We start from the raw sequence: 15,117 nt of genomic DNA on the forward strand, positions 1-15,117 counted from the left end.
GAAATTAGAAGGGCTCAGAGACACAGTTCGTCTTATATTGTGAAAAAAATTTTAAGTTTCCTCATTTTTTCAGGAAACTATTACTCTGCTTAGATATACTCTTTCATATAATGGCTGACTTCTGTGTAATATTTGCTGGTACAGTTGATTTTGATTCTCATTTGAATTACCACTGTATTCTGTATTGCTTTTTTTTTTATTTGAGTAACTATCTTGTTCAGTGAACATTGGAATATACCTTTATTGATGAAGATGTAAAAATATTATATTAACAGCTATTTTGAAAAATCTGTACTTCTTTAGATCATCGAAGTTGGACTATGTGAAGTCTTTGAACTTATAAAGGAGACAAGATTTTCTCATCCATCCTTGTGTCTCAGGAGCCTACAAGCCCTACTTAATGTGCTCCAAGGCCAGCAGCCAGAAGGCCTGCAATCAGAGCCTCCTGAAGTCCTAGGTAATATCTATCTGTTACCGTATTTTTATTAACATACATCAGTTACTGTCTTGGACAGAAGAAAATGGTTTCTAGCAAGTATTTGTGAGATAGTAACATGCTCGTTCTTGGTTGACTGACTTGATTCTGGAATGTAAACTCCCTATGGTGCATGTACCGAGTAGTTCTGCAGCGTTAATCTTTTCTAGATTAGTGTGTAAAGGTGTATATGCAGAGTTGCACTGAATCATGTGATTCAGTTATCTTACTGAAGCATAAAATACTTGGTCTTATTAGACAGAATATAGTTCTAAAGTGGGCTTCTCTTGCAATCTGCTGTTGTAACCACAGAATCACAGAATATGCCGAGCTGGAAGGGACCTACAAAATCACTGAGTCCCACTCCTGGCGCTGCACAGACTATCCTCAGAAGTCACACAATGTGCCTGAGAATATTGTCCAGACACTTCTCAAACTCTGTCAACTTGGTGCTGTGACCACTTCTTTGGGGAACCTGTTCCAACATCCAACCACCCTCTGGGTGAACCTCTTCCTGATATCCAACCTGAACCTCCCCTGACACAATTTCAGACCATTCCTTTGAGTCTTGTCACTGGTCACCACTGAGATCAGTGCCTGCCCCTCTGCTTCCCCTCACAAGGAAGTTGTAGACTGCAATGAAGTCTCCCCTCAGTCTCCTCTTCTCTAGGCTGAACAGACCAAGTGTCCTCAGCCGCTCCTCATATGACTTCCCCTCAAGACCCTTCACCGTCTTTGTTGCCCTCCTTTGGACAATCTCTAATGACTTAATATCTTTCTTATGTTAAGGTGACCAAAACCGCACACAATATTCAGGGTGAGGCTGCACCGGTGTAGAGAACCAATCTGTAGCTTAGATATTTAACGTTGTAATTTATGTGCTAAGCAGAGTGTAAGAATTTTTCTTATTATTTCCTCTGGCCATCCAGAAACTTCACTGAAAATTAATTTTGTTTTTATTGATATTGAAAATACAAGTTGAACTCCTGATGCCTTTGCATGCATGATTGATTATGTCCTTTAAGTTAAAATCGAATTATCTTTTGTTGATTTATAGTTTTTACTGGTTTATAGAACCGTAGGGAAGGCTAGGCTGTAGCATGTGTTGTTTAAAAATAATTTTAAAAACATCTGCAGACTCTATGTATTTTTTCCATATTTTATGACTTGACAGTATTCCATTTCCAAAGACTGATTGTAATTTGCTACAGAAAGCTTTTATTTTTGTACTGATGCACAGAGTATTAAAAAACTTCAAAGAACACTTTTTGATATCTGCCTTCGTGATTATTTGTATCTGCTGTCAACAAAATTGAGGTGGATTTCTGTTCACACCTTGATTGCTACAGATGTTCAGTCACTAAACGTGTATGCTTGAAAAGAGGCATACAATCAAAATAGTTTTCAAGCTTTGATTTGAAATGCTCATTTCTGTGAAAGGGGTTGTGCTTCAACATGTATAATGGTCAGAAACAGTAGAGAAGTTTGGTCAAGACCTACATATCATCTCAGTGATGAGGTAGACTGAATAGGCAGGTCAGATAACTCCTTCTGGCTCTTTTCTTGTGTTCTACCGTAACAGAAGACTTGTAGTTTCTCTTCTTTGGCCATGGTGATTATCAAGACTTGACATTTTCTGACTGAAAAAGAATGAAAAGTTAAAGATATTTTAGGTGTATTTGATTGTGATGCTTTATTTTCTGTCTGAAATTAGGGCTAAACGTAATGACTGAAGAAAGATGTGTCATGTATTTTCTAAGTTTAATTGCCCATTGACTGTCAAATTGTTTTGTATGATTTTATGACTTGTCTGTTTAATGGCTGTGTTTTGTCTGCAGAATCCCTGTTCCAGCTGCTTCTGGAAATAACTGTCCGTAGCACGGGAATGAATGACAGTACAGGACAGTCCTTGACAGCACTTTCCTGCGCTTGCCTCTTCAGTTTGGTAGCTGCATGGGGAGAGACAGGAAGAACATTGCAAGCAATCTCTGCAATCCTCACCAATAATGGCAGCCACGCTTGTCAGACTATTCAGGTGTTGCACTAAAACTTCTCTGTTTCTGGGAATTTATATAAATTAGTACTTCTCATGAGTTCTGAGAAGATCTGTTTAATTGTTAGCTTTTTTCCCCGTCACTGTTTTTGAGATGAGTAGGTATTTCTTTGTCTTTCTTGAGTTGGAGATAGAACAGAAAATAAAACATTCAAAAAATAGTAATGTTTTTCACTCACTGTTTCTTTTACTCTTTAGGTGCCAACCATTTTAAACTCTCTTCAGAGGAGTGTACAGGCAGTTTTGGTGGGCAAAATCCAAATCCAGGACTGGTTCAGTAATGGCATAAAGAAGGCAGCCTTGATGCACAAGTGGCCGTTGAAAGAAATATCTGTAGATGATGACGACCAGTGCCTACTTCAGAGTGATGGTTTTTTCCTGTATCTCTTATGTAAAGATGGACTTTACAAAATTGGCTCTGGATATAGCGGGACAGTGAGGGTAATGCGATTACTTCTCATCTGATGAGTGACAATTAATATTTTAATTTAACTTTTATGATGTCCTGTTTCCATGGAGAATCTTAAGTAGCTTACTAATGATCAGTTCTTTTACAGTTTGTGTGAAGTTTTCTGATGATTTCTTTGAGAATTTGACAACATTTTTTTAGAATTTTCACAATATGTTGAAGACTGTTATTTAGATGTTAAATGATTATGTGTTAAGTTTTCACTCTGATATTTGTTAAATGATTGGAGTTTTTTGCTTTTCAGGGTCATATATACAATTCTACATCCCGCATCAAAAACAGAAAAGAAAAAAAGTCTTGGTTAGGTTATGCTCAGGTAGGTGAATACTTAAAATATAAAACGTGTGGCCCTCCCCATCCCTCATGAGTAATTTAGGTAGACTTTGGCTTAGAGTAAGGTTGCATGGATATTTTTGTCATTCCTTTGGCTTTAGTTATAAAAAACATGACTTTTTTGAATGACTTTTAAACTGTGTAAGATGAACATCTGATTATAGTGGTATACAGAAAGGAGTAATGAAGTGTCTCCTTGTTTTGTGTTGTCATTGTAAAGACTCTCAAAATATGATGGTTTAACTCATCAGTTTATGAATTGTACAGTCACTTGATGTCTGCTTTTCGAGTGGGTGTCAGTAGATGTAAAAATGTGCTATTGCAACAAACTAGTGTAAAAAATATTTGAAATACCTGTTAGGGAAATAAATTGACTTTAAAACATTTGTAGTAAAATAAGGAAATGCTGTTCTGGTTGGGGGAGGATTGACTTGTGTAAACAATGACTAGAGATAATTGTTGACGTTGCAGAGTTAACTATATTTGGATGGTTTATGTTTTTAGAGTTAGTCACTTTCCAGAATATCAGCCACCTTTTCTTATACCTTTGTTATTCATTATAAAAAGTCCTCAAAATATTAAAAAAAATTACATTTCAGACACCAGTGAATTTTCTTAAGTTTTTAACTAGTGAGAAATTTTTATTGTGTATATTTACTATTAACTGAGTGATCTCATTGTCCCAGTGTGATTTTAAGTGTACTCCTTGCCACACTTCTGAAGTGAAATTGTTAATTACAAATACATATTCTATCATTATACTTATCATATGTATATATATATGTATGTACACATACATGAAATCTGGTTTTATTTAGTGTTAAAACAGATCACCAGAAAGTATACTGGCACAATACAAATGTGTGTGGATACATTCATTCTGGAGACTGTTTAATCAGTTTGGAAAGGAATAGAATTCATGTGGTTTCACACGTTTGGACACTCTGTACATAGCTATAAATGTATGTGATGTTTTTTGAGTGCTTGTATAGGTGTATGAACCCACACAGTGACTGTACCCAAAAGATTATCAAAATGAAGCAAATATGATGTAAGAGACTTCCAAAATTTTAAAACAACAAAATAATGGTTGCAATTTTTTCCCTTTTAACAATACTTGTTGATGTATTTAAGAATATTTTCATACCGATATATATATTTTTACTCTTACCAGGGTTATTTATTATATAGAGATGCGAATAATCACAGTATGACAGCCATAAGAATAAACCCTGAAACTTTGGAACAAGACGGTACAGTTGCTTTGCCAGGTAAGACCTTGCAGATATGAGAAGTTGGTTATAGTTTACTCTTTACATGCTATGTATTTTCAGGCAAGCAGAAGAAAAAGTGAGAGATTTAGAGATGAGAGCGATTTTTGAGATCAGAAATTTCTTTATTTATTACTTTAGTGCATTGGACCAGCTGCAGTATTTCATTTAGAGGCCTTGCATCTTCCTCCAACTGTTGCAGCATTTTAGAACGTGTGTTCATCTTAATTTGAAGATGAGCTTAAATTCCTTCTTAAAATTTTTTATTTCTTCCTCATTTGAACTTTCAGCGTTTGGTTCACATATGTCTTTGTTTCCAGGATCTTTTACAGGTAGGTAGTTATAAACTGTGAACAAAACCATGTGGTTTTTAATATAAGTAAAAATGTATCCAAAAAGCCGAGGCAGTTAATGTAAGCTGATGGACCATACTTCTGATGTTTGTATTGGTGGTGGGTTTTGCTTTATTTGTTTGGGGATTTCTTTTAGGTTTATTTTTGTTCGGGTGGGGTTTTCTGTTTTGTTTTGTTGTTATTGTATTGTTTTGTTTTGTTTCATTTTGTTGACTTTTTTCAGAGGAGCCTCATAACTTCAGTCTCTCTTTAGAAAATGAGAATGTTCCTGGAACATGCTTTAATGGCCTCCTAGTGAAACGCATTTGTAATTAGCCACTCACATGAACAGTAGAAGGACACAAGAAAATTTGGTCAAACAATGACAGGCTTATTCTATAATCAGAAGAAAGATTTTGTGTTTCATCCTGACATAAATAAGAAACCACTGACTGAAACTTCAGAAAAATTCTCTAGGATTTTTGTCTTTGAAATGCAAACAGTAATTTTTGAAACAAATTATGAATGTAGAATCTAGTCCAGGCAACTTTCTGCACATCCTTGAAGCATGAATGTCTGTTTAAGCTGTTCTTGCTCTTTGTGGGACTGTATTAGAAAATTAGGTGAGAGCACATTCAAGGATCTGACAAAATGACTTTTAGGGTGGTTTTTCAACTTTCTTCACCTCAGGGCAGTTTCTTCAACCAGTAGGGTCCTTTGAGGTCCTTAATAATGTTACCATTTGTAAACAAATCAGTGTTCTTCATACAGGTCTTGATAGAGACTTGAACACATTTAAAGTCTACCCCTCTAAGCTGTTAGCTTGCTTTTGCAAATCTCAGTGACAAGCATCATTCTACAAGACTGCCTTGTATTTATACTAAAAAAAGGCACAAATTAAATGACAGTATGCCTTCTAAACAAAAATATATTAATTTTCCAATACAAAAGCAAATCTTATAACTGTGGAAATACCCATTTAGAAATTCCTCAAACTCTTTTGCACAGTTGTGTTTTGTATGGTTTGTGATGGCATCAAAGTGGGTGCTAGATGTTATTTGTAACCCCAGCCATTTTTATTTCGGTCCTTGAATTTTGCTGTTTTACCTTCTGCATTTCTACACATTTATCTCAGTGTTATGTTGTGAGCAGATATGACCTTGTTCTTTTGGCTAGGACAAATTCCAAGGGGTCCATTTCTGGTTATTTTAGTTTCCCGTTAGAAGGAAAGAAATTAAGGTGGGGGGGAGGGTGTGTGACCTGAGGAAAACTGAGTAGGTACTTAACTCTGAAGTAGTAGCTGCCCCACTGAAATCTTACTGTGACTTGCAAGTTGTAGTTCTGAAGAGCCATGCTGGATAGAACTAGAGGGCAGTAACCTTGCCAGCAGCTGAACAGAGCAAATATTTGTTCCTAATTGGTATGGTATTCAACCATGGCTCTGCCTGGAATTGGTCTCTTTCAAATGCCTTGGCTGGTGATAGTGCATTTAAATAAGGTATTAGAATTTATTCATACAGGGGATGCATAGGAGATTAGGAGCTCATTAGGAGATGTGATTAGGTGTTGATCCTAACAGCTAGGAGTAGCTAGAAGTCTTGTGACCCTAGAAGTCAGAGGTCTATGGAACATTATCTTCTCCTTTCCCCGACAGTAGGATCGACCAGCTTCTTGAAACCATAAACTGCTATTTTTATAGAGCAGTCTTTTCACTCTGATAGATGATCTAGCAAATCTAGCATTGTATCTGGAACTATCAGAATGTGTGTGAACATCTTGTATCTAATGCCTTTGCCAACCTTCATATACTGTACCTGAGCTGTGCATCTGTTTTCTCAGTCCATATATCATTAAAAACTGTCTGAATTCTGTGAGGCTTTCCTAGATGATTGGACCTGAATTCCTGAATTTACAGAGGTTTTCATCTTGAACATTTCTTTTAGCAATAATGCTTACTGCATACCTTAGAGCAGTTGCTGTATTCAGGTGAAGAAGTTGAAGTCACATGCTATATGGTTTCGTTGTTATTTGAAACTACAAATTAATATTTTGGAGCTCAGGACTATTCACTTAGTCTGAAAGGTACTGCTATCTGAGGGTAGCCTAAATGAGTTCAAGGCCTGCCTCATTAGCAGGCAGAGAATGCACTATATAAATGTGGAAGGTGATGCTTGACAGTCATATTCTCTTGAAGCATCTAAGGAGGCTGTAATTAACAGATGTCTGTAGTTATGTACTATGAGTAAAACTTAAGTCCTTTCTCTTATAGCAGTCTCCAGACAGAAACCTTGGCTATCTTCATCCCCAGAGTAATTTCCAAAGTCAGGTTGAATAAGACTTAGTAATTATCATAAGAGTTCCATCTTAGGTGAGAACACTGTATTGTCCTAGTTTTGCAGATACTCCATTTACCTTCCATTTTGTACTCTCCATTAATTTGATATTTAATGTTGGGCCTGGATGTTATCTAATAAAGTGCTAATTTTTAGGAAGTCTTCTGGAGAACATGTATTTAAAATAAAAAAGCATCCCTGTTCCAAATTTCCTCTTTGAACACATCTAACAAACATATGACTAACCCCCAAAAATGTTTACTAGGAGACTCACCTCTTCTTGAAATGACTCAAGCAATAGGTTAAACAGTATAATATGGACCAACTGGTGGTCAGAATATTCTATTTCCTTGACTGTTCTGCTTGTGCGAGCATGTAATTTTCAGTCATTCAAGGAATCTAAATACTTACGAACTTCCTGTAACTTTTTGAGAAATGTCATTTAGGTTATTTTGGGGACTTCATGTCAAGTTATTGAAATTTCTTTTATCACTGATATAATTTTGCAGCATAGAGAATTAGTAATTTGAATTGGCTTTGGTTGTACAATCTGAGATTGTTTTTGAGAGAGCAGTATTTCAAACTTCAGTGTATTTACTGTTCTCCATCCTGCTTGCTGCATACCCTGTGTGATTCATACCTGGGTCTGCTCTAAGGGGAAGGTTGTCTACTTTAGGTACTTTGCTTAAAGATGTGAGAATCACAGAAGGCTATCTAATGTATATTTGATTTCTGGTAATACACTGTATTGGACAGGGCAGTATAGCAGGAAAAAGTAAACAAGTTTATGGGTTTCTGAATACTGCGGGGAGTTTTCAGCTGTATTATTTTTAATGCTTATAGGTAGCAAAAAAATTGCAAACTTACTAGTTATGCTAGAAAGATATACTTCATTTAACATTAAATTTAGTAGTTAAAATAACTGAGACTGGATCTTTGTTCAGGTTATGAAGCAAATACTTGGAGTGTGAAGTAGCTGTCCTGTAGTATTTTTGGAAGAGGTCTCTTTCCTGTGTGTAATCAATGAGAGAAGCACCTTAGAAACCATGTAATATCAATCTCTTTGTTCATAGCTCCATCCACAGATCAGGAAGGGAAGAAGAAATGTTGCAGGGACATGTGTTTAAACTGACAAAGAAAGTGATCTTTTTTCTCTTAATTTGGGTACAATTCTTTTCCTACCTTTTTTTCTAGGAGTTGGCTGACCTATTTTCAATAAATGTGTGATGCATTCAAGTGTATGCTTTATAGTTTTCAATGCCCTCCTAGATTTTCAGTCCATAGTTTGGTGAAATTAAGTGATGAAAAAATGAGATGAATTATGGAAAGTTTTATTCATTTATTTCTATAGGTTTTATATGCTGGACCAAGGAAATGTTTCTTTAAAGATAATGGTCCTTATGTAAAAAAAAGGTCTTTGGGAAAGGACTTAACAGTCTTGGAAAATTAGAATTTAGTTCTGTTATAACTCACAAGTGAATAGTAAATGCCTTTTTTTTTTTTTTTACAGTTAAATATGGGGGTGTAACCACTTATATTTCATACAATGGAAAGTTCTGTAATAACTCTTATAGTAACTAAGGAGTACCATGTGCTTTCGGTGAGACAGGAGATCCTAGTGTAAAATAATACATTACCAGAACAGTGTGATCTCGCTTCAGACAAACTAGAACTCTCATAATCTGATTGTAGTAAAACTGAATTAGACAAAAGCAGAGACGTGTGTGTGTGTGTGTATGCTAATATAAACTGATGCAGTGCACTTCATCTTTCTCTCACAGATTGTCATACTGAAGGGCAGAATATCCTTTTCACTGATGGAGAATATATTAATCAAATAGCAGCATCTAGAGATGTAAGTTTTGCATATGATGGGTTGACTATTTTTCTCTCAGCTGAATTGTTTTACAATATTTATAGCTTCCTTTTTGCCTAATGTTTGGCTTTTTCTTCACTAACACAACTAAGGAAGAAATCCATGTAACTAGAAATAATGAGAAACTACCATATTTGTGCATAAAAAAGCAGTATTTTGGTATTTATTCACACGATTTTGATTTGTGATGGATTTTTCAGATTTTTTTATTTTTCAGATAAGTTATAGATGGAATAATATCTTTTTAACATGTTAGAGTATCTCTGTGGGATAAGCTTCGTAGAGCTTAATTGTAATTTCTTTCCTAATTTAATTTTATGTAATTACTTTGGAACTTGTTGGGGAATTTCAGCTAGTTTTAACAGAAGACAGATGAAATATACTACATTCCAATAGAGTTTTTTATGAAAATTACCTGTTGGCCAAAGCTGTGGAAGCCCTAAGAAGTGCTTCTACTAGGGTCAAAAGTGTTGTGGTTGTTGTGTGTTTTTTCAGCAGATAGTTACTACATTCTTAGTTCTGAATTGGTTTTTGATACTGAGAAGGCTGTAAAACAGGGATGGGATATGAGCAGGTTGTCAAAAGATGCCAGACATATAACTAAGAGAAAAGCAGGATTAATGTGTTTCCCTCCTAATGCAACAACTCCATCTGCATTTTTAAACAGAAAACTGTTTTAGCTACTCTCTACAGGAGTCACTCAGCATGCAGAATTTTGGGTTCCTAATCAGGAGCAGTTAAGGGCTTAAAATATAGATGTAAATATTTATGAAAATACAATTACTATAGTGAATTTCAGAGTTAATTATTTCTGTAGCAATTTACTATTTTCATAGTGTTCATAGCATTTTCATAGAACTCAATATATGCTTAAGGTATGTCAGGTACTTATTTCACTTTATCCTGTTTACCGCTTTCTTCTTTTCTCCTCTGTAATGTTGTTTTATAATAAATGCTGTTTTATCAGTGTCCTCTGACAGTTTACTCTGAAATAGTATTATACTGGTTCACTTATGATTTGAAAAGTAAAGTAATGTGTTTATTATATAGTATAAAGTAGGTTTTTATATTTATTGCAGGATGGCTTTGTAGTGCGAATATTTGCCACAAGTACTGAGCCGGTACTGCAACAAGAACTGCAGCTGAAGCTTGCAAGAAAATGCTTACATGCCTGTGGCATCTCATTGTTTGATCTGGAGAAAGATTTGCACATTATCAGTAAGTCCTCTTCTTTGAAGGTTAATAACAAACCTGGTAATTCAAACAATAGAGCTGAAAGGCTGCTTTTCCCTTTGTCTTTTATTACATACAGGAAGGTAATAGCTCCATTATAAACACATGGAGAGGTACAAGGGGTGTGAAACTGCTTAAGTGTTATTTGACTCATAGTCAAATCCATACATGCATTTTGAACCACCTTTCTCTCTGTACCACTATCGACGGTTTTCCAGTATTTTCCTTTAGTTGTATAATAAGTACGTAGTTGTTTGAAGCTTGGACTTTATAATGGTGCTTGTATAACACGCAGTTAAACTGGGAAACTCCTTGCTGTGGGTCAAAGTCAACAAGTTAAAAAGACCACTGACTGGGTTAATGGAAAAGAAATGGACTGAAAAACACTTGCATCAGAATTTGAGATGAAGAACTGTTAGTATCTGTGAAAGTATTTTGAATATCACTTGGCCTTTGCTTTGGGGTATTTTTGCTCTGTTAGGTGTCTACTTTTTTCCTCTTTGAGCAACTCTATGAAGTCTAGTTCAGTACGCCTTCTTGTGGCAGCACAATTTGGTTTCACTTGTAGCTTTCTTAGATCACTTGTTATGACAAACTCTCCCTAGCAGAGTTGGTAGGTAACTGGTCTGAGAAACTGCCTGATTAAACCGTCCAGTTAACGCAATCTTACTTGCCCAGGTACAGGGTTTGATGAGGAATCAGCTGTCCTTGGTGCTGGAAGAGAGTTTGCACTGATGAAAACTGCTAGTGGAAAGGTACTGAAAATGTTCTGTAGTAAATAGCAAATTGCACCGGTAGATTTTTGTGTGGTTTTTGATTATTATTTTCCATAATTTATTTTTGCCTTTTTAGTATGTTAGAATGAATTTCTATGACTGTATTTAAATACATTTTTCAGAGCCCACTTTAAAGTCTAAAAGGCAAATAGTTATTTGAAAACATAAACAGATAGTTGGAACCATTAAGAAATCCATGGCTTGAATTTACAGAAATTTCTACTGCCAGTCTTAGAGTGAAGGGCTTTGTTTTAGACTTGGGGGTGAAAATTACCCTTCATCTAGAAATGATGTATTAGCACCTTTGTAAATTTTACCTTCCCTTAACTTCCCACAAACAGTGTTCAACTCATCTAGCCAAACAATTATATATGAAAACTGACTCTGTGGCTCAGTAGAAAGCATATTTCAAAACAAGCAGGTTCTAATCAGAATGTTTTCCCCATTAAGTAAAAATCGATGAGTTTAGGATAAAGCTATTGAAATGGTGTAAATAAAGTTAGGAAAAGTTCTGTATGGTTTGAAATGACAGGATTTTAAAAAAATGCAACTATAAAAATTATATGAGCTTGAAGTGCTGTGGCGTAACTAAAAATGATAAACTGTTTTCTCCTAGATTTATTATACTGGCAAATATCAGAGCCTTGGAATCAAACAAGGTGGCCCTTCAGCTGGCAAATGGGTTGAACTCCCAATCACAAAATCTCCAAAGATTACTCAGTTTTCTGTTGGACATGATGGCTCACATGCCTTACTTGTTGCTGAGGATGGAAGCATATTCTTCACAGGTTCTGCTAGTAAAGGAGAGGATGGTGAATCGAGTATGTATCATACTTTCTTGACCAATGGTTGATAAAAACCTCTTAACCACTTTTTAATTTGAAGAGTTTTAACATTTTCCAAGAATATGTAAACATGCCATTTGGGCTGAATTTTATGCCAGCCACAGCTCCTGACAAACAGTGCCTCTGCCTCTCCCAACTACAGAAGCTGATCTCTGTTTTACCACAGTTTGGATTGTGTGGTGGGAGTACTATTTTACAGTTGTTCTGAGCAAAGGCAATCATAAGTTTGGTCAAGAGGCCATTGTTGTTTTATTGAACTTTGGAATTATTTTTTTGTTTGCCAACTAATGGAGAGGTACATGGATTAGAAATTGTAGAAGCATGATCATCTGTGCCTTGATCAAGGAGAATTCTTTAGACATAAGAGAAGACATAAATTTGATCTTCAGACTAACAAATACCTCTTCAATATAAAATTAACAGATTTCCTAGTTCTGGTCTCTGAAGTTGTATGTTCAGGTTCAATTTTAAGACAAAGATAGCTTTAGGTGCCTCAAAGCTGTGATCTGCTGTGATATTAAATTAAATACTTCCTTTTAGGAAACAGGCTGTTCTGTTATGTTGTGATAGATTAATTAATAATAATAAGTGTTTTGAAATACTTAGAGAATCATTCCTGAAAGATATTGATCTAATCATGACTTTGCTTGCCATTGAATTTTTTAGAGGAACCCATATAATCCAAGAAAAATTAAATCAAGAGATGGTACATATAGTTGGGGGGGGTTGTTTGTTTGTGGGTTTTTATTTGGTTGGTTTTGTTTGTTGGGTTTTTTTTCTTTTTGAGTAGCAGCCTGAAAACTAACTCCTGATTATATGAATGATGTTATTGTGCCTTTGATGTTTTTGTTGTTGGGGTTGGTTTTTTTGGTAGAATGACTTGTAACTTATTTATTTATTTATTTAAAGCTAAAAGCAGACGGCAGTCAAAACCATATAAGCCTAAAAAAATTATTAAAATGGAAGGAAAGATTGTCATATCTACAGCGTGCAATAATGGAAGCAGTTCTGTAATTTCAAAAGATGGAGAACTCTACATGTTTGGAAAAGATGCTATTTACTCTGATAGTACAAGTAAGTTAATATTTGTCTTTTAAATTACTTCCCAACTAGGCTAGTTGAAATTAGCTTGGTAGTTTTTAGCCTGCGAAAATGTTGTTTGTTTCTTACTGTTCTGATAGATTTCTGACATTCTACTGATTGAGGCAAATATGACAGAAGGGTAGAAAGAGAAGACAAGTTTCCATAATTCTGTAAAAATACTTAGCAGCAGTGGTGACAAATACCCAAATTAATGCTTCCACTGTGGAGAAAAAGAAATAAAATCTCTTGTTTTAATTATCTGACACTAGAAGGCCACACAGGGAAAGTCATAGAAATGAGACATGTTTTGCTATGAAGTCTACCAGAAACCAGGCCTTATATGTTTCTGTGCTTGTAAGGCAGCAGGTGATCAAGTACATGTCAGTTTAAATAAAATAGTAATGAAATAAGTGGCCTTATGGCTCCTTTAAAATTGTTTTTCAGAACAAGTGATTTGCAGCAGGATTAGGTTTGCTTTTTTTGGCTTTTCTTTCTTTGCAGCACAAGTGGGCTAGGCCTATTTCTCCTTTTAATTCCAGCACTTGGTTTTTTAAATCCATTGTTTTTCTCCTTCGCCATTAATTTTAAAATCGTCTGTATCCACTAGCAGTTTTGTTATATCATTGAGTTTCCTTCTCAGCTAGAAAGTTCAATTTGCCACTCAAGTATTTTATGTCTTCCAGGTTTAGTAACAGATTTGAAAGGCCATTTTGTGACTCAAGTAGCCATGGGCAAAGCTCACACCTGTGTGTTAATGAAGAACGGGGAAGTTTGGACATTTGGTGTAAATAATAAAGGACAGTGTGGACGAGACACAGGCTCTATGAACCAGGGAGGAAAAGGTGTGGGACCTAGATTTTTCCTTTTGTTTTGTGTGTTGCAAAATATCCCATGTGAAAACAAAGCTAAACATTTTATTATAAAATGTTTAATTAGTACTAATTAAGTAAATACAGTGTGCTTAAAAAAACAAACAGGCATGAATGCTTTCACTTCAACTCTCAGGTATTTGGTGTTGTGCACATACTAATAAACATAGTAATGTTTAAAAAAAATTAAAAAAAACCCACGAAGAACAGAACTTAATTACTTTCTGTCAGTAGAAAAACTTTTCTGTAAAACAAATGAGTAAAACCAAACCACATCCTCTTTGTCTTGCTATGTGCCATTGTCTTAGAAAGAAAACATTTTCTACCTTTCCTTGTTTGCATTCAGTCTTGAGATTGTCATTTGCTCAAACAGGATGTGAATGCAAGTCTACATCTTTCTCCACAGAACTGAATGTTTGAGTTACTCCTAAATAGAGGTCTGAAAAAGTCATACCTATTCACCTTTACCTAATGGAATATTTTAGGTGACAAGTAAATGACCTGTTACTTCTATACTGAATAGAAGTGCTTCATTTCCCTTTTAGTTTTGAAACCTACCTATATACCCTAGCCCAGGTGCAGGGAGGTTTCAAAATTGTCATTGTGCTGGCTGAGCATGCAAATCAGGCATACCTAGTCATTCCTTTTAAAACCTGATTTGAGAATGTTCTTCAGAGCTTCCACAGGAGCTGCTGCTCATAGAAACATTTAATATTTTGGGTTGGAAGGGATCTTTTAAAGGTCATGTAGTCCAACCCCCCTGCAATGAACAGGGACACCTTCAAGCAGATCAGGTTGCTCAGAGCCCTGTCCAACCTGACCACCTCTCTGGGTAACCAGAACTCTCTTCGTTGGCCTTGGAAAACAACTATTTCTGCTTTCAATATCCTAATTAGGTTTTGGAGTTGAGAACATGGCTACAGCAATGGATGAAGACCTGGAAGAGGAACTGGATGAAAAAGATGAGAAGTCCATGATGTGTCCTCCAGGCATGCATAAATGGAAGCTGGAGCAGTGTATGGTGTGCACTGTATGTGGAGATTGCACAGGCTATGGAGCTAGCTGTGTTAGTAGTGGGCGTCCTGATAGAGTACCCGGAGGGTAAGCAAGTGTGTGGAAATGTGCGTGATACAGTGTGTTGAGTGGCTAAAGCATGTATTGAGTGTATA

At 35.7% G+C, this 15,117-nt stretch overlaps 1 protein-coding gene across 11 annotated transcripts in view; it reads left to right on the forward strand.

Annotated features, from left to right (window-relative positions):
- Positions 1 to 15,117, forward strand: part of MYCBP2 (MYC binding protein 2, E3 ubiquitin protein ligase) — a 185,090-nt gene that overhangs the window by 41,039 nt on the left and 128,934 nt on the right. For all 11 annotated transcript variants that reach the window (XM_027646293.1, XM_027646300.1, XM_027646346.1 and 8 more), the window contains exons 4-15: positions 304 to 457; positions 2,314 to 2,510; positions 2,727 to 2,969; positions 3,242 to 3,313; positions 4,505 to 4,601; positions 9,048 to 9,121; positions 10,222 to 10,360; positions 11,054 to 11,130; positions 11,768 to 11,972; positions 12,906 to 13,070; positions 13,763 to 13,921; positions 14,845 to 15,049. In XM_027646293.1, coding sequence (XP_027502094.1) covers positions 304 to 457; positions 2,314 to 2,510; positions 2,727 to 2,969; positions 3,242 to 3,313; positions 4,505 to 4,601; positions 9,048 to 9,121; positions 10,222 to 10,360; positions 11,054 to 11,130; positions 11,768 to 11,972; positions 12,906 to 13,070; positions 13,763 to 13,921; positions 14,845 to 15,049 — 1,787 coding nt within the window. The remainder of the gene's footprint in view (positions 1 to 303; positions 458 to 2,313; positions 2,511 to 2,726; positions 2,970 to 3,241; positions 3,314 to 4,504; positions 4,602 to 9,047; positions 9,122 to 10,221; positions 10,361 to 11,053; positions 11,131 to 11,767; positions 11,973 to 12,905; positions 13,071 to 13,762; positions 13,922 to 14,844; positions 15,050 to 15,117) is intronic.

Source organism: Corapipo altera, unplaced genomic scaffold (genome assembly GCF_003945725.1).
Source record: "Corapipo altera isolate COAL_440 unplaced genomic scaffold, ASM394572v1 0, whole genome shotgun sequence".
Lineage (NCBI taxonomy): Eukaryota > Metazoa > Chordata > Aves > Passeriformes > Pipridae > Corapipo > Corapipo altera.